Source organism: Poecilia reticulata, chromosome 16, assembly GCF_904066995.2.
Source record: "Poecilia reticulata chromosome 16, P_reticulata-male-v2, whole genome shotgun sequence".
Classification (NCBI taxonomy): Eukaryota; Metazoa; Chordata; class Actinopteri; order Cyprinodontiformes; family Poeciliidae; genus Poecilia; species Poecilia reticulata.
The window spans coordinates 14,909,042-14,936,001 of record NC_088845.1 but is presented as its reverse complement, the minus strand read 5'-3'; the positions used below and the strand labels follow the sequence as shown (position 1 = coordinate 14,936,001).

General features: G+C 38.0%; 3 protein-coding genes across 5 annotated transcripts; all 3 read left to right on the top strand.

The window, feature by feature from the left end:
• Positions 1-43: 43 nt before the first annotated feature.
• LOC103478098 (mpv17-like protein) lies at positions 44-5,556 on the top strand. Of its 2 annotated transcripts, none has more exons than XM_081597483.1 (6): positions 44-166; positions 1,527-1,896; positions 2,676-3,013; positions 4,923-4,993; positions 5,075-5,104; positions 5,193-5,556. In XM_081597483.1, exons 3-6 carry the CDS (start codon positions 2,686-2,688, stop codon positions 5,310-5,312), a joined length of 549 nt encoding a protein of 182 aa, XP_081453609.1. In that variant the 5' UTR covers positions 44-166; positions 1,527-1,896; positions 2,676-2,685; the 3' UTR covers positions 5,313-5,556. The 2 variants fall into 2 exon arrangements, with proteins under 2 accessions (XP_081453609.1, XP_081453608.1); XM_081597482.1 differs by lacking the exon at positions 44-166 and adding an exon at positions 206-299.
• An 866-nt stretch (positions 5,557-6,422) lies between these two features.
• On the top strand, positions 6,423-12,053 carry rpl18 (ribosomal protein L18). Its single transcript, XM_008431593.3, has 7 exons — positions 6,423-6,553; positions 7,114-7,200; positions 7,369-7,476; positions 8,468-8,566; positions 8,680-8,803; positions 9,954-10,023; positions 11,920-12,053. Exons 1-7 carry the CDS (start codon positions 6,551-6,553, stop codon positions 11,993-11,995), a joined length of 567 nt encoding a protein of 188 aa, XP_008429815.1. The 5' UTR covers positions 6,423-6,550; the 3' UTR covers positions 11,996-12,053.
• A 128-nt stretch (positions 12,054-12,181) lies between these two features.
• On the top strand, positions 12,182-26,865 carry sphk2 (sphingosine kinase 2). 2 transcript variants are annotated; one of them, XM_008431592.3, is made up of 9 exons: positions 12,182-12,374; positions 14,849-15,274; positions 15,786-16,324; positions 19,702-19,851; positions 19,932-20,026; positions 20,116-20,231; positions 20,959-21,162; positions 22,003-23,590; positions 23,883-26,865. In XM_008431592.3, exons 3-9 carry the CDS (start codon positions 15,865-15,867, stop codon positions 23,943-23,945), a joined length of 2,676 nt encoding a protein of 891 aa, XP_008429814.2. In that variant the 5' UTR covers positions 12,182-12,374; positions 14,849-15,274; positions 15,786-15,864; the 3' UTR covers positions 23,946-26,865. The 2 variants fall into 2 exon arrangements, with proteins under 2 accessions (XP_008429814.2, XP_081453769.1); XM_081597643.1 differs by having other exon boundaries at positions 12,183-12,374; positions 14,849-16,324.
• The last annotated feature ends 95 nt before the right edge of the window (positions 26,866-26,960 follow it).

Genomic DNA, 26,960 nt, shown 5'->3' with positions numbered 1-26,960 from the left:
CCGATGAGAGGCGAAAGCAGCAATTATGTGAAAAGTCAACCGCTGCTTGTGGAGGAAGCGTGTGGGCTCCACGTCGTCTCCATTGTGAGCTGCGATTAGAAAGCGGCCAGTTTAAGACCAAGAAGCGCAAACACCGCAGTGATGGCTGCTAACGAGGCTTTAATTGGTTGGTTTGAACTCTGACCCCTTGTTATCACATTCTCAGGTGGAAGAGATCAGATGGTTGCTACTCGCTTTAATTGACCTTTTCACTTCAATGCGCCTTCCGAGTGCAGGTTTTTACATATCTATGGCAGCAGGTGGGAGTCTGTTTAATCACAAAGGAAACGCTGTTACACAACGTTTTATCTTCATTTACTGTCAATTCTCTCCAGTTTTATTTTTTAAATTAACAATGTGAGGTTCCATAAAAAAAAACGATATTGTGAATCATCCTGGGTTTTTAATGAAGTTTTTTTTTTGTTTTTTTTTATTGAAAAAAACATTTAATCCATCTCTGTTTATTTTTACTTTCAAATTTCAGGTCTTATTGTTTTTGATGGGAGATATTTTCTCACAAGCTGTAATTCTGTCAATATCCATGAAACGGGATAAAAATCTAATTCCAAGTTTCTTTCTTAGTCTGAACGTCTGGAATTGACTATTTTCCAAGTCTCGACAAGTACAAGCAAAACTGAATATTTCAATCTTTCCGTATTAATTATTTTGTCTAAAAGAAGCATTAAAAAAAAAGAACAGATGTTTTAAATTGAATTTTTAACCTTTTAATTATCTGTCAATCAGAGCTTGTATTTTTGTCCAACTCACTGATCCAACAAATAACCAAAAATCAGAAATGCCTGTTTCACTGCTGTTTTGGTATCTAAGTCCATTTAGTTTTATTTTTAAACTGGATCAAAGATTCTTGAAGTGGGTTTAGTTTTCTGGAGTTTTGTGAAATTAAGATATTATAGAAATCATAGTTTCATTATTGATCTGGACAAAAAAGAAAACAACTGAGTGGATGTTTTGCAGTTAAATATTGAAAAAAAATCTAAAAAATCTGGGAAGAGTGTGGAATTTCAAAATGCAAACTCTTTTCTTTATTGTATCTATTATAAATTAAATTTAAAAAGAAAAAGAGCTTTACCCTTTCCTGTTCAACATTGTGTACTGTATTGATTAAATGTAATTAATTTAATTCTGTGATGTTTTTTTCTAATGGAAGTTACTTGAACTTTTTTTTTCTGAGAACGCAACAATCTGAGAAAGTCAGCAAGTCACTGATTTCAAATTGACATAATGTACAAATATCACAACAAACCATTACGCAAACAACAACCATGAATTTGTACAACGTAACTGATTTTCTGACAACTTTGCACAAAACATAAAGACAGAAAAGACAGGATGGGGTTAAAATATTATGTTCCTTCTGCTTTGCAAAGTGTCTTCACTTCACCTGCTTCATAGCAAAAAATAAATAACATCTTTATTTCTTTCTTTAATAACTTGACTCTTCTGTGAATCTTTGTGTTTCATCTCAGAAGAGGGAGCCACTGCTGCTGCGGAGCCCCGTCTATTTATAGAAACAACACATGTGCTTCTGACCGGAAAGCTGCAGAGTTTACTCCATAACTGAGCCTATACTTCAACAACATTTTAGAAAATAAAATCTGTGGTAAGTCATGTCTGAACTCAGAAGCGCGACAGTGTGAAGCTGTTCACATGTGCTGCTTTCCCACATGATAACAAGCTTTATCACACATTCCTGACAACCACGGCTAACCTTTGACCCGGCAGTAACATTTCTGCTACTTTTGCTCTTTTCTTGGTTCCTCCACGTTGAGCAGAGCCAGTGGGAACGGTGTTTGTTTCAGGGGCTTTGGGGGTTTAAAGAGGAGCCAAACTCAAGAGGTACGTTTGATTGTTATGATTCATATTTTTTCATAAAACTCGGGTTGTTTTCAGACGCTGCTCTATCCTCTTCTTTTTGCACCACTTCTGTTATTGTAAAGATAGATTGCTCTGGTAGAAATCCTCTTTTTGAAAACAGGAAGTGATATTATATTACGCTGAACCTTTGGGGCGGAGCTTTGTGAACTGACGGCATTTCTAATTGGTTGAATATCCTCAGTGATGCAGCTCATATTCTCTGTTAACTGGCTCAATTAACTTATCAGCAAGAAATATGAACTTTTGTTAAGTCAATTATTTCTTAATATTGACCAAAAAGTACTGGTGAAAAGTGAAAAATGCTTTCCCATGTTAAGAGGAGTGACTGAGTTAATTATTTCAAGTGTACTAAGACATTTGCGCTCGAAACTAGACTAAAACTACGTGTTGTTGTTTTCATCATATTTGGACCTGGATTGGATTATTTGGGCCGATTTTTAAATTAATTTCTGAAGTGAATGGATTACGCTGCAGGTTAATTATCATTAGCCTAATAGCATAATTGCCTGTCCTATTTTTTAAAATAAGACTTTGGCATTTATGCCACACATACCATAAAGGTAAATACATATCACACATTTCAATTTTTAAATATTTTCAATGAGAATCGTATATCATTCTCATTGTAAATATGAGAGTGATACCAATTAATTTTTAACCAAATTCATTGGTTTAAAATGACCAATGAATGACCACTGTCCTTTAAATGTTCTGAAGTCCAACATGTTCCTTCTGGTCAGACATTTCACCATGAACCGGGCCTGGGCCTTGTTTCAGGCTCACCCGTACATCAGCAACGTTCTGGGTTACACGGCACTGTTTGCCTCAGCGGACCTCATCCAGCAGAGAGTCCTGGGTAGAAATCCCGCCCCGGCGTCCGAGCGGTCCGCCAGGATCGACTGGCACCAGACGGCTCGAGTGGCGACTGTGGGCCTGTGTTTCCACGCCAACTTCAACTACCACTGGCTGCGAGGGCTGGAGAGGATGCTGCCCGGCGGCGGGCTGCGGGCCGTGACGAGGAAAGTGGTGCTGGATCAGCTGGTAGCTGCTCCGGTTACCATCAGCGCTTTTTATATCGGTGAGAATGCTGTTCAAAGATTGAGCTTCTTTTAAAAACCAACTATTTCTGACCTTCATCTGAAGCGTCTGAGAGGTGGGCAGACTCAGAGTACCCAAAAACTGTACTCTAGTAAAAATAGAACTACTTCAACATACTTTTAATCAAGTGATATAAAAAGTAGGCATCCAAGAAATCACTCAAGAGCAAAAGGTAAAAAGTTTACTCAAGCACTGAATAATTAAATCAAATTAGCAATCATTTAGTTTTTAAAAATTGCATCATCAGACGGGTCAAAATATTAAGTTAAGCGGAAATGTTGGTGTTTTAAGGACCTAAATGAGAATATTTCACATAAGTAACAAAAAAATATACAATAATTCTAAATCAATTTCTTTCAACACAAAACTTTATCAAAAACTGCAGATGTGTGTCTTTGTCTGGTGAGTTTTTGGTTAACAATGTTTGTTCTTCATAAAGAATCCAGACATTATACTCAAGTAGTAAGAGTAGAAATACTTAATAATAAAATTACTCAAGTAAAAGTAAAAAGTACAGCGAAGTAAAATTATTCCTAAAAGTACATTTTTTTCAAAAAGGTAACTCAAGTAAGCAGAACTATCCAACCCGGTGTACTTTAGATAAAATACCACAAGAACATTTTTGTTATACTGTATATTACAAATAACTGAGTATTCACATTAGTTTTTCTGACATTTTGTTGATCTATGTTTGTATTTGTGGAACAATGGCGCTGCTGACTCACTATTGATTGGAAATTTAGAATATCTCTGCAAAGAAAAAGGCCAAATGTAGGCATGGACGACTTGGCTGAGATGCAAAAACAAACTCTGGTCAACGAGTGTTTTGTTTCTTTATTAGTCACATTAAACAAACTCTGTCACTGTTTATCAGACTTTTCTAATTTAATAGCACAATAAATTTTCCAACACATTTTCACCTCTGGAGTTCAGTGAACGTGGAGTTATTAAATCTATACAGATGATGATGCCAGGTTGTTTTCTACTGAACAACATAAAGTCCAGACAGCTCATTTAGCAACATAATATACAACATTTACCCCTAAACCAAGAAGAAAAAGTCATATGCCTATTTTATCAGCTACAGCTCCTTCACTGCCCTTTTAGATACAGTTAAAAAGCCTTAAAATTAGTTAATCTTTTAATGTTGCAGCACAATTTCACACTGAATAACTTACAGGGTCCAACCTTTGATTTCAGTAAATTATTCATTGTGAAAATCCCACATTGTGAATTTATTTTTCGCTAAGTCGACGACCGTGCCACACATATTGGAACACCTAATAATTTCTGTAAATTAAATATAACAGAATGCTTTTCTTGTACAATTGCTGCTTCACTTATTTAAATGTCCACTCCTCAAAGTGGGGAAGATAAGAAAGCATGTAATTCATATGTGGTGAAACGAGTGTTGGTCCTTGTAATTCAAGAAATGGCAGAAAGAAAACAGTAAATCATCTAAAGTTCGCCCATAAAAAGAGCCATGGCAGTTTAGTTTGAAACCTTACATTTATCTATCCATCAAAGGACAATGTAAAAATACTTTGTAGAATGGATGAAAGAGGGACATTTATGGGTTGTCAAGTCTCAGTAACGCATTTTTATTTAAAAATAGTAGAAGGCACTGCAACATCTTTCAGAATTTATTGCCATCAAATCTATAAATCTAAATATATTGCACATATTTTTATGTATTTCTAACTTAAACATGTTGTAATTACTTCATGACTATATTTTTCATTTTACAAACACACTAATATCTAAACTGAAATCTTAATTCCCTTTGTTGTGAAATATTTGAATATCGTTAAATGGCTGTGCTGTTGATTTTGAAGAACTGGACAAACAATCACTACATGAGTATCTTAATTATCAGATCTGTCTTTCAGGTTTAAGCTTTTTAGAAAACAGAGATGACCTACTTGAAGACTGGCGACAGAAATTCTGGATGTCTTACAAGGTCTTAAATTTAATGTTTAGCTTTACTGGACTAAGAGACAATCATGCACTGTAGCTCTTAAATATCTGTCTGTCACTGCAGGCAGGAGTGGTGTACTGGTCAACGATGCAGGTCAGATACTTTGTTTTCCTTAATGCATTTACTTTATTCATTTATTCAACACTGGGTTTTGATTTTTAATCTGTTTGCTTCTTGTCAGGCTGTGAACTTTGCCTTTGTGCCCCCTGTGGCTCGTACTGCGTTTGTGGGAGGAATCGCTCTGACTTTCACCATCTTTCTGTGTCATCTCAGACAGCAGCGCGGACACAAACCTGACTAAACCTCAGACATTCATTTTTAGGAGACATATTGTTAAATACTGGCATTAACTGAAGCTCATTTAAGGAGGAGGTTATATGTGAAAACCCTGAAAGAATAACATTCACACGTTTGTGAATCAGATGATAGTCTCTTTCCAAGTTGTTCACTGTGATCTGTTTACAAATATTAAATAACTGAATGCATAGATGCCTGATCTTTGCTGTTCCTGTGGCTTTTAAATCTAGTAAACATGATTTCATGCAGCCTCCTGTGTGTGTAGGTTTTTTGTCCCTTTGTAACCAAAAAACTCCTCCATCTTTATTATGTCACGTCTGTTTTAATTTGTCTTATAAACTTGATTATTGAGATTCATACTGCTGACATTTTTTGTTTAATTCGTCTTAAGCAGCTCATAACACATGAAATTTATGTATTTCTGAAGCATGGAAAAGACATGCACAATATATAATAAATGTCAATATTACTGAAAAGTCCATTTATTTTAGTAACTCCATCACCATATAAGTGAAACACCATATATAGATAAATACACACAGACTGATGTTTTCAATTCTTTATTTTTGTTAATTGGACAAAACATTAAAATAGCACACTCTGATGCAAATAAATGTGCAAGTGAGTAGGAGGATCAATTTTTTTAAAAGGTGTACAACACAGAAACTACAGCTGACCATTTACAAGAAGTGATAAAAACGGTGCAAATAACAACAGGAATGTTATTTGTAATGAGAAAAACTGCACAAATAGCAGTATGCCCCAGACGCTGGGTGAAAGGTGGGGTAGACCCAGGGCAGGCTGCCAGTCCATTCCAGATAATTGATGCAATTAATGGTAAATAATTAGCTAAATGTACCACTGTTTATCATTAACAATTATAAAACTATTATATTTTTGGTGGTACGCATGCTCCAATGTACTTGTGGAATGTAAAAGCTATCTGGAACTCAATGGTATATTAAAAAAAACCCCATTATTTTTAAACGTTCTTTTCCTTTATCCTCCATCCTCTTCACATCTAGAATTAGCTCTTTTAATACGATAATATATAATCCAACTGGTTAATAATAGCCGATTTAGCTCACCTGCAAATTCCACTACACACCACTAGAGGCTCCATCCTCAAATTAACAAGCGGAAAACACAAGCTCCGCAGCCAATCAGAAGGCCGAGATTTCAGAACATTGCGTTATCGCGAGACGTTGTTCCTTCCTTTTCCCTTTTCGCTCTGAGTCCAAGATGGTAGGTACTGCTACCAGATATTGTAAAATATAACTGTTTTATCCATTGTCATCCTCTTTGTCAAACCATTGTATCTTGCTGATTAGTACATAAACATGTCCCGTAGGTATTTAGTGTGGGACTGTTGCTGTAATTTTCGATTATTTGTCCATATTATTCATATTGGCATAGCTATTTTGAAGCCGACATTGGTGCCGCTTTCAGTCATGTTGCTGACTTGAAGTTAGCCTTGCGAGGTTTTTTGAAAGCCGGATATTATTTTAAAACTCAGAATGCATTTGTTCACTTTTATAGCGATTCTAAGTATCAATCTGAGCCAAATAAAATGCTGCTGACAGTGATAGCTGTTTGCTAGGTGATAGCTGTTCGCTGTAGCGTCAACGTGTAAATTAGCTTCAGCTAGCTAAAGGGCTCTGATCTGTATTATGATTTAACTTAATGTTTTTGCTTTAATTCGGCTTTAGCAATGTATACTGTAAAGATAATGGTGGACCCTACATATGATTAGTTTGAAACAAAGATTTCAGGTGATTCAATGTGATTTTGTTCAAATCTTCAAGGGAGTCGACATCAGGCACAACAAGGACCGTAAGGTGCACAGGAAAGAGCCAAAGAGCGAGGATATCTATCTGAGGCTCTTGGTTAAGGTAAATAATTTTCTCCTCTCTTTAAAACCATAACTGATACTACTTATTGGTGCATAAAACTTTGAGTATGAATCTTGTGATTGTCAGACTCTTAAGTCTCTCATAACTTGTCATATTGGTTTCTTGCAGTTGTACAGGTTTCTAACTTGTCATATTGGTTTCTTGCAGTTGTACAGGTTTCTTGCCCGCCGCACAAATGCTCCCTTCAACAAGGTGGTCCTGAGGAGGCTGTTCATGAGCCGGACCAACAAGCCTCCCATCTCCATCTCTCGCCTGGTTAGTCAAAGATAGTTTAAAAATACTTTTCTGTATTGTAAGGCATAACTTTTCAGGTGGGTGCTGGTATGTTCAGAAATGTCTGTTTTTTTCTGTATGAAATGTGATTAATTTGTTTAGAGATCCTATTTTATGAGATGGTATACTGCAGTAGAGCACATTTTATCACCTCCTACACTCAAACTTAAATATTTTTAAAGGCCTTTCGGCATGTGATGTTGTAAAGAACACTAAGATTGTCCCAGCTTGCCTTCTTTTTGTTAAAGAAGCTATTTTTAACAAGTGGTTATCATTTAACAAGAAGAAAAAACTCAGTTCATTAAGGGGATCATTAACATTTTTAATGTAGGGTTCTGTTGGTTATGAGTAGTCAATATCTTACCTGGAGCAACAGATGTGTTGCATTGTTCTGGTTTGATGAAGCATTATTTTCAAGCTGATGCAAGTTTAAAAACAAAGATTTTTTTATTATGTAAAGAAAAAGCAACTTCAATTGTCAAAATGTCTTAGTGGTTCATGCAAGCAGTTTTTAATAACTTGCATTGATTAAATGCTTGCTTAAAAGTCCTACACTTTACTGTTCTGATGTTAGTGTTCATCTGAAACAAAGCTGATCATTTAAAGCATGTCAGAAGGTTAGAAAAAAAACTATGATAGAAAACTAAGGCAACAATAAAATATCCAAAACCATTTAATCTGATTTGCTGTAATGTTATGTGGGGGTTTGGGAGCTTTTAATGCCAAAATTGGAAAGGTTTTGACCATAAAATTAATGCTTTTGGTGCTTAATATTTAGTGAGATTAAAAAAAGAAATTGAAAGAGATGTTGACATCTTAATTTATAATTTATGGAAGAAAAATGATCAACCATAATAAAGTTGAAATCCTTTTCTCCTATTCATATCTATAGGTATATTTTCTACATGTCTCTTCCTCTGTTTGAAATATGTCCTCATCAGTTTTCCGGTCTGCCTGTTTTGTCTTTAATTAGATCCGTAAGATGAAGATGGCTGGTCGTGATAACAAAGTTGCGGTTGTCGTGGGAACAGTCACTGATGACATCAGGATTCAGGATATCCCCAAGCTCAAGGTAAGTGATATTACTAAATCTACGTTTTCCTTCAAAGTATTTGATCTTATAAAGATTTAGATAATGTTCCTTCAGCATTGTGACCCTCTGAAGTTCTGCGTTTTGTTCTGTAGATCTGCGCTCTCAAGGTTACCGACCGCGCCCGCCGCAGGATCGTGAAGGCCGGAGGTCAGGTGATGACATTTGACCAGCTGGCTTTGAGTTCTCCCAAAGGACATGGCACAGTGCTGCTGTCAGGTACCTGAACTTCTCCTGTTTCCTCCCACAGTCTGCCAGTTTAATCTGAGAAAGTAGAATCATTAATAAACTCTGTTATAAAAGGACTCTGAGTCAGAACAAAGTCTCTGGATTGACAATCTTCACCAGAAATAAAGAAATGACACCAGCCAAAAATAGACAAAAAATTGACTTGGTCTTGTTTGAAATCTTGACACCAGGTAGCCACATTATATTGTTTTAAATTACTTTGACAAATTACTCATTATGTCAGACTTTCTGTTTGATTGAGGATTTAATTTGCTCACCATTTTGAATGAAAGATTATGGACAAATTTTGATTCTTCCAGTCTTTCTCTTGTCTTCCATTTTCATTTCGACAAATCTTAATAATGCCCAATAAAGTATAGTTTTCACTTTTATTCTAATTAGTCTTGTATGCTTAACTTTGCTGAATCAGATTTTAGTTTTAGCATTTTATCCCTTTACATGTTGTCGCTAGGCACCTTCAAAGTTAGTTTGAACTGGTGTGTTTTTCTCAAACTGAGTCCAAAATGTTGTAATTAAAAGCAATACATCTATTTTGGGGGATTTTTCTTGCAAAATCAATGTCAAAAAAGGAAATGTCTTTAAAATGCATTTAGTTCAAGATAACCCATTCCTTATCTGATATTTTAAAGAGTTATAGATCTATAAACAGTAGATCTAGGGTCTAGATCTACTGTTTAACGTAGTTGAACTTTTGTGCGACTAGTAGATGAGACATGTCTGCTGTTACAAGTTCAGTGCTAATACTGAGTACTTAAATATCCAGAATGTTCTAAAAATTCAGAAAAATATGGAAAGTTTGGCTTTTTCAAACGAAAAATGTGTAGAAATCTTATTTATTCTTTTCATTTTGAAACAATCTCAAGTCTCTTAGGAGCCTGACAACATGAATGATTGCAAATTGTTCTTTTAATCAAGCCTTTAAGAGTTTTATTTCCCTGTCAAAATGAATCAAAGTTGCTCCTTGTTATACCCGACATTTCTTCTCTGCTGTTGTAGCGTTTCCACATGTGTGCTATAAATGTGGATTATTATCTGTGCTAATGTAGAGATCTAAAACTGATGATGATGTCAGAGATTTTACTGTCTGTATCTGACGTTACATACATCTTTTCCTTTTCAGGGCCCCGTAAAGGCAGAGAGGTGTACAGGCACTTTGGAAAAGCTCCTGGAACCCCTCACAGCCACACCAAGTACGTCTGCACCCAACATGAAACCAACACAGCATCACATGGTTAAACACAGTTTAGTTTATTAACCAATTCCTCTTAAGTCCAATATTTTGACTGCAAATTGGTAAAACTACAAAATTCAAAAGGTACTGGGTCATCAAAACAGCTTAGATTTGAGCTATTTCCATCTGATGAACGTAAATGCATTACACCATGGTGTGCCTAGTTTCTTACTTCCCCACATTGTTTCCACTTAAAAGCAGAAACCACACAGTTTCCTTTGATACTTTTAATGCTGTGCTGTGATTGTAGAGAAACATTTGCTAAAAAAAAATGCAAAATTTAATGCACCTTTTATAATCTGATCCTTTTGACATTTTTTCTAAATTTACCTAAATTGTCTTCAGTCCAATCTTGAAACTTTTGGAGTTTCTCTTTGCTGCTTTCAAACATCTTTATTTCACAAAAGTGCCTCTAAAATGTGACGTTTTATCTTATTTTACCAATAAAATTTTAGTTATTTTGAACATTTGATTAACATGAAATTGTGTTAGACTTATGAAACAGAGAAAAAGTTCTGATGCTTTTTGCTCTTAAAATCTCTCCAGTTTTAATCGTTTTGTACCACAAACGTTTCAGGTGTAAAATGAAGCTGCCTCTAGGCCTGTCACAAAAACTAATTTTGCTGGACAATAAATTGTCCCTAAACTTATTGCGATAAACGATAACATTGTTTTGAGAACATTTTCAAGTAATATAGCAGCATAAAAATACAAGAACACTTTCTGAAAGATCAATAAACTTTAAATTCTCATGAACTTTTAAACAGTGGAACTGTTAGATATTTGGAATATCCAAAATAAAGAAAGCAACAGATACAACAAATAAAATAAATTATGAAGTTTCTGTAAACAAAATTATCTATAATAAAAAAAAACAAAAAACGAAGGGATAGTTGAGACCAAAACACCAGACTGCTGACTTTGATCATCCAGATTTTGGTAAAAAGAGGGAAAAAAGAAACGCTAAATCAAGCAAAAGAAAATTATTGAGTTTCTTTTCATTTATCATGCAATGAGTTGATTTATTGTCTTTTGTGACAGTCCTAGCTGTGACTTATTAAAGGTTTTCTCCTGCTTTGAAAACTTCTAACAATTTTCTACATTTTAGTAATTCATTCATGATTGCTGGTGAATGTGGTTCTGTATCTAATATTACCCAGCAGGAAGTCGATCATATGTATTTCAAATTGATCACTGGTTATAATCTATGTTTTCTAAGAGTGTTGAAATGCTAGAAATGGGGTGTAATACAAAATTTATCAAGAATAATTATCAAGAAGAAATAAAGTGAAATACAGTAGTTGGGTAGTTATTTTGGTTTTACTGAGGGTCCTAATTTGTCATATTTTTAGTCAGCTGACCCAACACAAAATAGGAATGGGAATAATCTAAAGTAGAAATCAAATTAAACTGAGATATTTTCTAAAGTGAAATGATTTGAAATGTTTTCTTTACTGGTATAAAGTGGAAGGGATGTTATCACAGGTGGATATAAAGAGAATCAAATCCACATCACCTCACTGAGATACGGTGTTTTAGAGGAAAGGGAACCACAATCAATAACTGAAATTCATGAATACTTGAAACCACCCCCTCCAAAAATTATTTTAAGTCTATTTTAATACTTCATATCTCAAATATACCTTTATTTATTAATGGAAACTGTATTAGTACTACAGTAGAAGCTAGTTGCAAGTTACAGCCAGTCGTCTTCACAAGTGGACAAATATTTCACAAATATTTCAGTCTAATTCCAGAGAAAAATGCATTGAGGGTTTCACTGTACTGGTTTACAGGAACAAAGATTATTTGAGATTTTGATTTGTCCTAATTTCTATTCTCTCCTCCTCTCCAGGCCCTACGTCCGCTCCAAGGGCAGGAAGTTCGAGAGAGCCCGCGGTCGCAGATCCAGCCGTGCTTACAAGAACTAGTCTCGTTTTTGTTTTTCATGCAGTCTGACAAATAAAAAGATGATTGGCTGTCCAAAAACACCCTGTCTGCGTTTTATTGAACACCTCAAGAATGGGTTGATGAAAGCAGATGAATAAACCTCCCATAATGCACCGCGCTGCGGGCTTTTAATTGCACCGGGACCGTCTTTTGATGAGTATTCATCAGTTGCCTGATAACAAATGACTGGGACCGGAAGTGGTGGTCTGCTGATGATTGGAGAATGTCGGTGGGTGTTTCAGTGTTTTCCTTGCCGTCATTGGGTTTCCTCTCCGCCGCTCAGACCTGCTGCTGCCTCGGCTCCAGACACTTCCTGCTCCGACTCAGTTTTCGCAGTCCTGAAGAGGGGGACAGGATGAGGTAATTTGTACTTTGTTTCAGCGCTGCTTTGTGTTCTGCTGGGCTTGAGTTACCATATAAGATCCAAATTTGAATCTTAACTTTTATTTCTTTACCGCTACTTTGAATAGTAAATCACAGCGGTCTGTAGCTAACACGCTAGTTTGTGTACATCTTATCTAACAATTTGACTTGAACGATTAAGTAGGACTCTAAAGTTAGCGATAATATATATCGATACATTTTTAAAGGGAACAAAAGGCAAGTGTAAGTTAAACTTAAGCTGGATATGAAGTAGAAAACTGTTAGCTTCAGCTAACTGACAACAGTTCGAACTAGCTAACATTAAACTGGGGGGGGGGGCATCTTTCATTAGCCCCCAAGTTAATTGACACTCTAGTAGTTTAAAACTCTTCAAACACAGTTTTGGGTTTGTTTTTTAATAATATTTTAATAACTGTTTTCGTCCCGCAATTGAAGAAATTCAGATTAAGTTAGCTGGCTAACTGACGGATTGCTGCTAGCTTGGTTAGGTGGTCAGCATCGATCAAAGTTTCCATGTAAAGCCAAGGATAACCTGACTGCCGGCCAGGGCTTTAAAATGTGTCTTTAAACTGCGTAATTACACCCTAAATTGATGAATACCTCCGTGTATTCAGGAAATGAAGCAAACTGTTTTTTTCTTTACCGTTATTTCTACAAACTCTTTGTGTGGGGGGGACAAATTTAGTCTGCTTGTTATTATTTCGGTGTCCCCGCCCTGCACTTCAAGGACGTAAAATGCAACAATGGGCATCAGTGAGGTGCATTTCTGCGTGTTTAATCAGAGCAGGACACTGGCCAACTGTTGGTTCGTCTGCATTACAGCTCGAACAATGTTTCCACACTGTACTTGCATTTGGAAAGAGCTGCGACCAGGTTAATATCTGAGATTGAACATTTACTAAGCCAGTTCTATTTCATTGCATACTAAATATGACATTTTACCTAGAATACATGGCTTTGAAAAAGTTTTAATACACTTCCAACACTGTGACTGGAACTTATCTAGAGTTTATGTGGTGGGCTATCAGAGAAATGCATAATTGTGAAAATACTTTGCGGTTCTAAATAATTCCCCTCAGAAGAAAAATAGATTATATCTTTAAACAACAAAAACACAAAATCTTACAAACATATTTTTGGTCTAGTTTCTACTGCTAATATATATGAACTAATGCAAAACTAACTTGCAAGTAAATCTTCAGCAAACTATAGGGGCTTGTTTTAGGTCAATCATTACTTAATGTTGATAAAAAAGTAGATTATTTCACTTGTAAAAAGACATTTTTCCCTTGTAAGTGAAATAGTCTGCCAATGTAGCTATTTTTTCATCAATGTTAAGGAATTATTTACTCAAAACAAGCTCCTATATCTTGCTGAACAGTTACTTGCAAGTTATTTTTTTTTTGTCTTTTTTCAAGTATACTAAGATATTTGCTTTAGAAACTAGATCAAAAATACTTGGTAATATTTTTGCAGTGCATTAAATTTAATCATCTTTGTTTAAGTTCAGCTGTTCTGTGAATGTCTCTGACGTGAAGGGAAGTGGTCAGCTGAGTCCAAAATTGAACATGTTGGGCTTTTGTTGTTAAAAACTACAGCACAGTACCCTGAGTACACCATTAACACCATTTGACACAATAAAACACGGTGGTGGTAGCAGCATGCTGCGGCGGACACGTTCATTCTGCAGGGACGGAGAAGCTGGTCAAAGTTGATCGGACAAAACAATTAAAATATTTATAGGTCAATCCCAAAAGCAAACCTCCTAATCTATGAAAGATTTGATACCAGGAGGAATGAAACCTGTGTTGAAGTTGTTCTTTAAGTGGTTTATTATGATAAACAAGGTAAAAAAAAATAATGCCTCAATTCTAATTGCACGTCTAAATTGGTAGTTTTGAATCAAGTCAGTGTGTGCATCATCATAAGAGTTTGTTGGCTGATAATGTTTTGCGTCATGCATATGAACTGGCCATGATAAAGTCGTGGTTGTCATGGGAACTGAATTGAGGGAACATGCTGTGATCACGTAAAAGCAAGAAAGCTCAGCAGTTCAAGATCCCCATTGTGACAGAGGGCACTTTTGTCCCACAGCCCTGAGGGTTGAAACTCCTGAGTATGTAAATGCTTGCAAGCTGCGGTCATTGGCATGCAACTATTTCATGCACAGTAATGTGGCGTCTCAGCAAGGCGGTTTAAGGATGTGTGACTGTGAGTCAGTAGCAGCCCAGACGCACCTAAGGTCAAGGAGCGTGGCAGATCTATATTGCTTCACTCTGAAAAAAGTCTCTCCTGCTTATTGAAGTGATTGTTGCTAAAACTGGGATCTAAAAATACATTTTTCTATAAGCAATATTTTTTTACTCTCAACTCCTTACAGGGTCACGTTGTAGATGTGTGACTTTCCGTTATTGACATCAACACTTAACGTTGCTTTTCTTTTCCTACAGGAGCAGAGGTGTTTGGGAGGGAACGTGACTCCAGGGGCTTTACTTAAGGACATTAAGATGACATGAACTGAGGACTCACCTGGAACTGATTCCTTTGTGTATTTGCTTTGTTCCTCTTTTTTTTTTGTTTAGTTTGCTTATTCCCTGTGTTTGTTTTTTGTCAGATGTCATTCGGAGGAGTGTTTTCTACAACAAATCTTTAATTTATCACACTACCGTCCTGAAAGCGTGATTTTTGTCACTCCTCCTGCTTGTGTCGTATGTAATCTCTGAGATTTCAGATAGCAATAGAAGTTTCAAAGGTCTCAGAAAAGCTGCACTCATCATATCTTCGGGGCATTCGTCACGCTGCAGGCTGCACTCGACATGCAACATACTTTAAGGAATCGCTGCACATTAGTTTAATGACCTCCTTTCACAGAAAAGGTGTGTTTTGCTTCTTGTCTTATTGATACTTTATTGATGAATGCGTTTCTTCTTTTGAGAGGTTCAGTTTTGTACCTTTGTGTGATTATTTAAAGATAACAGATTAATTAGCTGCTCTGCTGCCTTGTTTTGCTGAGACCAAAGGCAGCTTCAAACTGAAATGTAAACTTTTTTGTACTTATGCAATTTCTGACTGAGTTTCCCGTACACGTGTTGAAGTATTGCTTGTCCAGGTTTTAATTGGCAGGAAACTGTTGAAGCTGACATCTTTGATTAGATTTGATTGCTTTTTTTCCCCTCATCTTCACTGGATTATTTCTTTTGAAAAATTACTCTTTATACTGGAAGAAGTTTGCTTTTCAAATGAAGACCCAGTTGGAAGATTTTTATTTTTTTTTCTTCTTTTTTTGTTGTTGTTGCCTGCATGAAGAATAATTTTGAAGTGATTTCAGGGATGAAGTTCTTTTCCGACCCATTTTAATTTTTCTTGCACATCTTGAAAAACTGACAGCTCTTTGAGCTTCTGGATCCAGAAGCTCGTACCGTTTGCTTCGTCAGACTGGCAGACGTCGTCCGATCCAAAAGTCAGGATGCGCTCCCCAGATTCCTCCTCGCCTTCTCCAGAAGAAGCAATCCTTCACGGACATTTTGCCATCTGGGAATCTGGCAGTAGCTGCAGCTGCAGCTGCCCGGAGAGCCCTGGAAGCCCAGGAGGGTTTTCCCCCACCACCTCACCAGTTCTGAGTCCGTCGCCCAACTATGCCTTGACCCTCACCCACACCCACATTCACATTCAGCGGTTCTCGTCGCGGCCCGGGAAGGAAACCCGTCTCCTGCTGCCTCTGTCTGAGCTGGTGGGATGCAGCTGTCCTCTCTCTCCTGCGCCGCCGCTGCTCGTGCTGTACTGGTATCCGCCAGGGAAGCGGAGGAAGGGGGCGTCCAGGCGCAGGCAGGTGAAGGCATTCCTGGCGGAAAGCCGGCCTGAAGCTGAGAGGTGGTCGGCCGCTATTCAGTGTTTGCTCAGAGACGTGCCCATTACAGCTGACACAGGTGAGCGTTTTCACCTGAAAAGCCTTTTTGTCCAGACAGAATCACAGATCATCTGTATCAAAGCAGTCATTAATATTCACTCATGTTAAAAATTAGATTTTCATATCTGAAAACAATATTCATAATCAATCTGGCTGTACAATGCTGGTTTTTACAAACCTACCTGGCAGATTGATAGATTAACATTACATCACTTCAAGTTTTATCATTTTCTATGGGATTTCTGCAAAATTATCCTTTTTGACGATTCAAATGTATTATTACTTTTTTTTTAAAGAGAAAACTTATGAAGCTTGCTCTTGGTTTTAGCTCATATGTCACCTTCTTAAAATAACGGCCTAAGTCAAAACTGTTTCCTTCTAAAAAAAAATTCAGTAAACAAAAATACTTTTGGCAAAACAATGACTTAGGACATTATTTCAGGAAGGAGGCAAAATTTTAACAGCTTATATAATTGAGTCAAATTTGATTAATTACTTGTATTGTTACTGTTTGTTTTTTTTTTATTTTATCAGAACCGATCTATATAAATAAAAATGAAAAAAAAAACATACAAAGATATATTTAGGTAGTATTGAAATGGTTTTGCAAAATAAATAATTATGTCTTTGACATTTTCTATCTGCATTTGTGAAAGAAGAACAATTAATGAAAAAATGAATGTACTTAGCTTGTTAGATGTATCGAATATCAGGAAAGTGTTCAGTAGCAAAGCTGCTGCTAGAAATTGCGATGATATTACAGATTACAATCCACATTTTCCTGAATTCGTTCGTCTTTATGCCGTTGTATAACATCTTCTCTCAATCCACTTAATGAGCTTTAGTGTCGACATCACATCGATCCCAGCAGCCAAATAGATGAAATGCAGAAATTTACTACATTACCAAATAGTAAATTAACAGTTATTTTGCGAGTGTGATGCTAATTTGTTATTTTGTGTTGCTCTACTGGAAGATAACATTAATTCATTATCAGTCACAGTAAGAACAGTGATGGTTATAGCAGGTGGAAGGCAGTTTTAAGTCGTCTGGAGCGTATCTGTAAAGAACGACATCATCTGCAGAAAAATGCAATTCAGCTGCAGGTTTTTCCCAATGATTTTAATACAAATCTGGTGAAAAAATGTGTTCTGTATTATAGCTTTGAGCGACTCTGTAAAAATGTTATTTCTTTGTAAAGTATCCACTGTTAGATCTTTCGGCTCACTGGGTCTTTAAGCTTGACAACAGAGAATCTTTCCTTTGTGTCCATTTAGAGACTTTGATTGTTTTTAACCGATTGCGTTGAAGGGCATTTAAAGAATGCTTGTTCTGCGCCTTTGCTTGTTGTGACCTTTATGTTTGGCTCCAGGAATTAGCCTGAAACTCCACATTTTGTTGTTTTGTTTGCTTTCATTTATGCCTCCCTTTGTAGACTCTTGCTAATTATAGCTGAATGTCACGGTGGCCCTGGGTCTTCCTGCATGTGCAGCCAACTCATTCTGTCTGGAAAGTTTTTATTCTGCACAGCTTTCAAAGGCTGCACAATACCTAAACACTTCATTAAGTAAGCTTTGACGTTTATCAAACTGTTCACCCTCTCCTTCGTCTGTTCTGCACTCACATGAGTCTACATATTTATAATAAATACAAAGTTTCCTCCAGAGAACTTGCTAAGCCTGGTGGCCGGGCTGCTCAGCAGTCATTCATCCAGCCACCCGCCGTGTTTTTGAGTTAAAAAATGTTTAAAGTTGACAGGAAATTGGAAAATATCACTTGATAATTATGTGTTATTAAAAGATTAAAAAATGAACATCTGAACACCAGCTATAAAGTCTTAAAATAATGCAAACATTAAAAAAAAACTTAAATAAATAAGCAATGCTAAGCCTGGTGGGGGCACAAGTAAAGCCTGTTGGCCCACCAGGCTTACAAAACACTGGAGGAAGCCCTGAAATATAAAGGCAGAGAAGGCAAAGGTGCTGCAGCATGCCACTCCTTCCCTTCAACTAATAAGACTTGGTTATCAGAAGATAAGTGTTCAATGTTCAGTCTCCTTTTTGTCACTGTAGCCTCTGTTAACATTCCTTATCTAGATGTTTTCTGTTGCTTATCTCGTTACATAACATGTGATTGAATTATTCTGCTACATTCCATCTTTGTTCTTGCTTTTGTATTAGTTTAGGAATCAGCTTTTTCCTGCTCTGAATGGTAGTACTGTTGGGCTTTACTGCTTTAGTGATCACTTAGCTTCCCTTTAGTCGTTCACAGTTAACTATTTCTAGGAGAGAAATATAGTTTCTTTAAAATTATGACTTTTGTAAACTGCTGGAAAATATTTTTGGAATTATTTTGTGAACAGAGCAAGTGTTTCATTTCTGAGTCGCACAGTTTAAAATATCTGAAAATCAGTTCATGGTGTTGGATGGCAAATGATTATCTTTACCTACACTTGCTTACTCTGCATTGCTTAGGTTCAACAAAGTTTTATAAAATATTTCTCAGGGCGTTTGGTTCATATTAACATGATGGCATCATGTAACAGCTGAAAGTTTGTCGGCTGCTCATTCACGATCCACCTCATCCCAAAGTCGCTCTGTTGCACCGAGATCTGGTGACTGAAGCACAGTGAGTTCATTGTTGCATTCAAGAAACCCGTTGGGAATAATTTGACCTTAGAAGCAGCGATCAGACGATGGGTACACTGCAGTCATAAAGAGGAAAAGAAACGACACTCAGGTACTCCATGTTGTTTAAACAATGGTCAGGTTATACTAAGGGAGCCAAAGTGTCTCAAGAAACAGAGAGCGTTGAGTTTCGGCCATGTGATTGGAGTGAAGTACACTGCCTGGTGAAATAAGAGAGGCTCAGTCTCAAATTAGAGTCGACTAACTCTGAAACAAAAGCTCGGCTTGTGGTGGACGATGTGGGCTTAAAATTCTATCATGATATTGTACTATTGCGACAATGACAAAAGTGACAATTTGAACAATTTATCACCTTTCTTTTTTGGGTAACTGCATCTCTGTGACTGCATCATTCATTGCACCGCAGCTGAAAAACGTACCCATTTAAAATGAGCTTCTTCAGGACACCACTCACCTAAAGAAACGTGACTAACCTGTGCACATTTATTCATATTTTTGAATGTATTCTTGTGGGGAAAAAAACAGTGAAAATACAATTTTAGTCGGTTCTTTTAACATTAGTTGAAATTTATTGAGGCAACAAATGAAAATTTGCATTATTAGAAATATTAAACAATAAAGGACAAACAATCCGATAAAAGCCAGCGGTAGGAGTTAGGTCATGTTACAAATGTTGAGGATTTCTAGATGTCCTGAATAATTACTATTTGAATTTCTTGTCAACTTGCCATTTCTTCCTCATCATCAGAGTTTTCCAGAAGTCTGCTACCTCGTCCCAGGCGACTACTGTTATTGGTCAATCCGTTCAGCGGAAAAGGCCAGGCGATGCAGTGGTGTCAGGCCTACATCCTGCCAATGATTAAGGAGGCCAACATCAGCTACAACCTCATACAGACAGGTAACACAAGAAACTGAAAACCGTAGCTGTGAGCAAGGATAATGCATGAATGTTAATTTATCTTCATTAATCTGTCCTAGAGCGAAGGAACCACGCGAGAGAGCTCGTCAGAGAGATATCGCTGCCAGAGTGGGACGGCATCATCATTGTTTCTGGAGACGGCCTGATGCATGAGGTGAGGTTCTGATGAAAAAATTGATGTGCAGGTAAAGTTTTAGGTCGTCTGAAGTTTTTTTTAAATATATATATCTTGTGGATCTGTAGGTGATTAATGGACTGATGGAGCGTCCAGACTGGGAAAAAGCAATAAAGACTCCTCTTGGCATTCTGCCATGCGGCTCTGGGAATGCACTGGCTGGCTCCATCAACCACTACGCAGGGTGAGGGGAGCAGTGGCTGGTCGGGCGTCATCAACCCATTTCTATCTGTCATCAACGTAGAGCTGGACAATAAGTCAATAACAACATGCATCAAGATAGTTAATATACAATCAATACAAAGAGAGAGAATATCTAATAATTTCACTGAACTCCGATCGAGAACCGCACTGCATTCTGGGAGATGTAGGCAGAGGACAAAGCTTCACAATTAGTTGAGCAAGGTCACTCTTTGGTTACCTAGCAACAATTTGTTGAGTAGCTAGTGGTTACCTAGCAACAACCTGTTGAGTACCTTGCTTAGCAGCGGTTTCAGGTTTTATCTCTCATACCTGCTTAGAAATAAACAACAACGGCGCAAGGTGAAAACTGGACTGAAAAAGGAAAAATCATGTCGCTGGTTTGGGAGTATTTCAGATATTTAAAACAAAAAAAACTAAATAATAATTATTGATATCGACTGAAATGAAACGCTGAAACTGTGAAATCAGCCCCAGGTCAACTTGCTATTAGCAGTTAAAAAAAGAGATGGAGCAACTGTGATTTTTTTTTTTCTGCTTTTCCGATGCAACATTATTTAAAGTCAAAATTTGTACTTTCTCCCTGCAAATCTGAAAGGAATATTTTAAAATCACCATTTGAGTTTCCCAGTATGTCCTTTGTAAATTGAGACTATATCTATCAGAGGTGAGTTAGTTGTTTTTTTTTTTCTTTTTCTTCCGTTCCTCAGGTATGACATGTGCCTTCGAGAGACGCTCCTTTTAAACTGCTGCTTCTTGCTCTGTCGAGGCGGCATCCTACCCCTGGACGTGGTCTCTATAACGACAAGCCCTTCGCCCTCCAAAAACAGCCGTGCTGCAGCACCCAGGAGGCTGTTTTCCTTCCTTTCTGTCGCCTGGGGCTTTGTGTCTGATGTCGACATCGAAAGTGAAAGGTGTGTGTTTTATGTCAAAGCTAAAGTTATTTGGTTGGTGCCGTTTTTGCAAAAGTATTCGTGCTGTTGAATTCTTTGACATTTTAAAGCCCCAAAATTCTTTGTATTTTCGGGGACTTTATGTGATAAAAATCTTAAAAAAATAAAAATAGTGAAGTGCACTTGTATTCACCCTCTGAGAGTTAATATTTTGTAGAAGCACCTTTCCCAACCAATTTTGCTCGTCTAGATGCTTTCACTCGTTTTTATTTGCACAACAGTTCAAACTCAGACTGGAGGAATAGATTATCTCAGCATCAATTTTCAAGTCTTACAACAGATTCCTGGTTCAGCTCTGGACTTTTGACTGGGTCATACCAACAGATGAATATTCTTTGATCTAAACTGTTAAATTGTAGCTCAGACTACAATTAGGGCCGCCGTCCTGGTGGAAAGGAAACCGCCGTCCCAGCCTCAACCTCATAGCCCCTAACAGTCTCTCTTCCTGGATTGTCTTGTATTTAACTTCACCAAACTGAGACACTTCCTGTTTCTCTTCCACCGCCATCAGGAGGTTCAGGATGATGTGCACTTCCTCAGACTCTACCTCAAGCTTCCCCAAAACCTTATCTGTCACCTGTCTGGATTTTATTTATGGGCACCAGAGTAAAAAGGGCTGATGTGTAGGCCATGAGTTCAGATTTTTAGTTGAAAAGAAAGTATTTTTGTGCTTATCTGTTATATAAAATCCCAATTAGATGCATTAAATGTGTGGTTGAAAGCATGACTAAGTGTGGGAAGTTCTAGGACAATCAAACATCACAAGACAAAGTTTAATTTTAAATGTTTTCTTTGTTCCAGGTATCGTGGTTTGGGCTCAGCTCGCTTCACTTTGGGCACTTTGGTGCGCATAGCTTCTCTTCGATCGTACAAGGGCCGTCTGTCCTACATGCCTCCCTCTGTAGTTGCCACGTCTTCAAATGGGACACCTCCACCCAGGAGACCCCTCACCCGCAGCATTACTGAAGGCCTGGATGGATTCTGCAAAACACCCATCCATCGCACTTGCTCCGACATGGGCATCAGTGAGCAGAGGAGCCTCATGCGCAGAGGCGAGATGGAAAGAGAAGAGAGGCAGAGAGAGAGGACAAGGAGACGACAGAGGGGAAGAGGTAAAGGAACTGGTGTGGTGAGAGCGAGCAGTCTGGCAGAAGACAGAGAGAAGGAGGGGCAGATGGAGATGGAGATGGAAGCTGAAGAGAAGTCCGGAGCGAGTTCTACGTCAAATGAACCAGATGAATCCAATATGGGAAGAGATGAAAGGCTAGCAGGGATAAGGGATGAAAGGGAAGACGAGGAAACATCAGAGCCAGACTCCTGTGAAATGTTGGAGGATGACGATGAGAGGGACGAGGAGGGCAGTGGCGGTTCCCAGGAGGCGGACGGACTGTTGCGAGCCAGGGAGTTGGGGGAGAGCTACGGGGTGGACATGGGAAGAGAGGCACAGGAAGAGACTGGAGATGACCTCTCTAGCCAGGACAGTCTTCAGAGCACCAGAGAGCTGGTGAGAAAGAACTCGGCTCCTTCGAGCCAGATAGCCGACTCTCTGCTGAGCCAGCCTCTCAGTCAAGAATCCAGCACAGATTCTGGAATTTCTTATAGCATGGAGGACATGGATCTGAACGACACATTGTTCCAAAAACAGTCTTACTCTCTGGATGTGGCTCGGGAGCGATCTCTCACCATCTCCTCCCCTTTCCGTCACAATCCCTTCTCCTACAAGCAGAAAGTTCTGGACCAAAACCAAAACACGTCCCGTCCAAGGCCCCACTCACTCCTCCAGCACTCCAGCTCCCACTCCCTCCCACCTAAAATGACTCCCCCCTCCTTTTCTCCCACACCGCCCTCTTCCCCTTCCTCTTCCTCCCCAGACTCATCATCCTACCTCGCCCCCCGTCCTAACACCCCTAACTCCACCTTGAACTCTCCCTCGTTCCAAATGCCGTCCTCGTCTTTTAACTTTGACCTTAATGAACCAGCAGGACTTAAAAGGAACCGTCCGTTTGTCTCGCTGCCTTTTGATGTGCCAAGGGACGACTTGCTACCGCCACTCGATCAGCCGCTCCCCACCAGAGATTGGGTCACCATTGAAGGGGACTTTGTCTTGGTCTTGGCCCTTTACCAGAGCCACCTCGGGGCTGACCTCCATGCTGCACCTCAGGCCAGATTTGACGACGGCCTGATCCACCTGACCTTTGTCCGGGCCGGCATCTCCAGAACCACACTACTCAGACTGTTCTTTGCCATGGAAAAAGGAACCCACCACTCAGTCAACTCGCCGTACGTGAGCCACGTCTCCTGCAAGGCCTTCAGGCTGCAGCCGCTGTCTCCGCGGGGAACCCTCACTGTGGACGGGGAACTTGTGCCCTACGGGCCACTACAAGCGCAGGTTAGAAAGATTAATAACAGTAATGGAACATAACCATACAGTATCTGTGATAAGCTTTAAAATTTTCCACATTTTGTCTTGTGAAGCCAAAAAGTTGAAGATGGACATGGGCTTTTATAGAAATGATCACCAACATGGCGAATAATGGCAAAGTGGGGGGAATTTAGAAAAGATTAATGGAAATAGAGTACTTATCATTCTGGTTCAGGTTCTGATTAGTTTGCTGTGTAATTTGTATTATATCTTTATTGTGTCAATAAGTTACTCATCAGTTTTTTCTGGTCTTTCACAGGTTCATCCTGCCATGGCCCGCGTCATTGTTGGAGACACTGGAGAAAAAATTACCAGACTTTAATAAGGGATGATGGATCTTATATATATACATACATAGATACACACATACATATATTGACATATCAATACTCTAATGAATTTCTCTGTCGCCCTTAAGCTCTCAGAGGGAGAAAGATAAGGTGGAGTGTTTGAGACACTAGCTTTGTTTGCAGGAAACACTTTTCGTAGGGATTTAAAGGGATAACACACCGAGCCAAGCGTCATTGCAGAATGACTGCAGGGATTAATACTAAAGTTCAAGAATTGTTTTTAAAAATGCGCTTAGTTGCACAAGTGTTGTATGATGTATAGTAAGAAGGGGAACCACACAGTCTTGGATAAGAAGAGGGAATACCAATACCAATTGAATGTTTTGTGGATTTTTTCGAGCAGACAGTGCATGAGTTGAATGTGTACATGTTGGTATGCATGCAGAGAAGCACTAACTGAATTTTGCCTTAGACTGAGAGAAATACAATTACCACCTAAGACAAAGATGTTCTGGGGTTTTTAAAATACACAGAAATTATCCACAATCCCATATCTGGACTCTTTCTTCCACCAGTGTTCAACTTTTAAAGGACAAAAACTTGTGTCCTTTAAATTAATGCCTTATCTACAATTTGCTCATTCTGTTATGTTCTAAGCTTGAAACTTGTTTGAGGGAAAGCTTGGGATGTTTTTAAGGTGAGGTTTTGCTAGAAACGGTATAAACGGCTAATTTCCTACCTGCAGTAGACAATTCGCTTCATGTTTTTAATTTAGATCAAATTTAGATGGTCTATAAGGCTAAAGCTAATAGCTAGTCCAATCAGAGTCTGTTTCAGAATGCTCTTCTATTTAATTAAAAAAGCTCGAATCAGAAAATTAAGTGGGTTTTTTTTACCTTTAAACTGTCGTCACATTTGTTTTAGATTGTTATATATGCAGAAATTCATAATTATTCACACACGAAATTGAGGTTGGAGGTGGTGCGCTAGCAATTTATTCCTACTCCCAAAACATTTACAGCATTTCTAATCAGAGAAACTTTGTGAAATCAAAGGAAAGTGGTTTAAAAAAATATTATAGGGGTTTAATTGAACACAATTTATGGATTTTTACACCACTCAAATGTTACCAGGCAGTTATGTTTACTGGAAATGCTTCTACATGTTTCATGCAGGAAGATTATTGAAGATTATTCCTGACTCATATTTGTAATTGTAGTTCTTTGTGCAAATCATTTAGAAGTGCAAGCATGACAACAGTTTAAAGGTTCATGAAACGGCACATAAACCACTGTGGCATTTTGTAAGCGGAGATTTTAAGACTGTAGAAGTTCACAAGGCTACCCGTTAGTCTCAGCCTTCAGGCCTAACTAAACTGGATTTGTACAAAACGCAGATACCAGTTACCTACTGCAGATAAGATATTGACTGTTTATAAACTGCTTACGTAACCTCATCTCAAATCCCTTTAACCTTTGTTCAACTGAAATATTACATCAGATGCATAAATTTAACACTAGTTATACATTTCCTTAGCTCCAGCTGCCTACTGTGATTCTCCAAACAGAGTAATGCGACTGTACATCAAATCCTCTTGCTACAAGTGAATCAGTTTAAAGCAACATCAACAAAAAAAACCTGATAATTTCTGGATTGAATGTTAAGCGTTGCTGACATTTGCATTCTGCCTGCTTGTTTTTAGCCAGTGGATGCACGCTGCTGATGATGTCAGTGATGTTGGTTGTTGAAACATGTTGAACATAGCAATGCCTGAATAAAACTAGCTGATTTCTCACTGCTTTCAGACACTTTGATATAAAAACAATCACTGCCTCAGCAGTCTGAGAAGAAATAGTTGAAAGTGTAGTTAGATGGGATTCCTCGGTTATCTTGGATATGCTACACAAAAACTGGAATTTAAGCTGCACAGATCAGTTGGATGCAAAGTAACTATTTAATGAATACTAACTGCCTAGTACAGAGATTGTGGACTGAATCGCATTGCTTTAATGAATTGTTGGAGTTTAAACACTCATAAGGTATGAAAGGTACAACTGACTGTTTAAAAAGCCTTTTGCAAGAGCCAGAGGAGACGACACTAAACTAAATCAAGGCTATATTGGTGGATCGAATGATTTAGCATGAGATAAATAAGATAAAAAATACCAGCTTAAAGTTGATAAAGTAAACCAGCTGCAGAAACAGACTGTTAGATTACTGTCTGTTACTTTTTCATTTGAAACTTTTTGATAGTTATTTGAGCTGATAAATAAAGTGAGTGAGTTTTTCTGAGCCTGAATTGTCTTACAGAGGTTAATTTTCTTACTGTAGAGCCTGCTGACTCGGTCTGAGCTGAAGATGAATCATTAGCATGTGCAATATATCAATCAGTTAGAAGATGTGCCAACTGCTTGGATCACCATCAGCATACTGTACTTTTTTAATCAATGCCTTTGTATAATAAGCCTGTAAATGACAGCTGTTGAGGATGTGCTCAACAGGAGGTTTATCTTTCTCTTTGCCTTTCCCCCCCCTTTCAAATGCACAATTGAAGTAGTCCACCACGATTTTTACACTGCTTTCACAGCTACAGAATGCGAGTACTACATTTTGAGTCTCAGCTTGTACTATTACTAAATAGGAACTGATACACACAGTGTGAACAGAAATATGCCAAAATGTTTACTAATGTTGCAGAGCCTAGTTTTGATGGTTTACTTTCTTTGAGCAGCAGCTTTGTCTGTGGCCATAGCTGGGACCATGGCGTCTTCTAGACCAATCTGATGGGACAGTCCTGGACTGCAACTTCTGAGTGGATATATGCCATTAAATCGTCTTTAGTGGGTTGCTTGTAATTAAATGGTAATATTACTAAATCAGTGGAAATGTATACATATACAGTGTACAGGTAATGGTTATAAATTGTTTCAAAAATAAATGTAACTTCATAAATTTGTCTGGTGTGACAATTTATTATTCCTTCTAATATACGAGGCTTTTAATTTTTTTAATGCTGCTTATTTGGGAGCTAAACTGAATATTTTGGC

Coding starts and splice junctions, on each gene's coding strand:
- rpl18 (XM_008431593.3), top strand. Junction 8,567..8,679: donor AGGATATCCCCAAGCTCAAG/GTAAGTGATATT, acceptor TTTGTTCTGTAG/ATCTGCGCTCTCAAGGTTAC. Junction 10,024..11,919: donor ACCCCTCACAGCCACACCAA/GTACGTCTGCAC, acceptor CCTCCTCTCCAG/GCCCTACGTCCGCTCCAAGG.
- sphk2 (XM_008431592.3), top strand. CDS start 15,865: ATGCGCTCCCCAGATTCCTCCTCGCCTTCTCCAGAAGAAGCAATCCTT. Junction 20,027..20,115: donor GAGACGGCCTGATGCATGAG/GTGAGGTTCTGA, acceptor GTGGATCTGTAG/GTGATTAATGGACTGATGGA. Junction 20,232..20,958: donor TCCATCAACCACTACGCAGG/GTGAGGGGAGCA, acceptor TCCGTTCCTCAG/GTATGACATGTGCCTTCGAG.
- LOC103478098 (XM_081597483.1), top strand. CDS start 2,686: ATGAACCGGGCCTGGGCCTTGTTTCAGGCTCACCCGTACATCAGCAAC. Junction 4,994..5,074: donor AATTCTGGATGTCTTACAAG/GTCTTAAATTTA, acceptor CTGTCACTGCAG/GCAGGAGTGGTGTACTGGTC. Junction 5,105..5,192: donor TGTACTGGTCAACGATGCAG/GTCAGATACTTT, acceptor GCTTCTTGTCAG/GCTGTGAACTTTGCCTTTGT.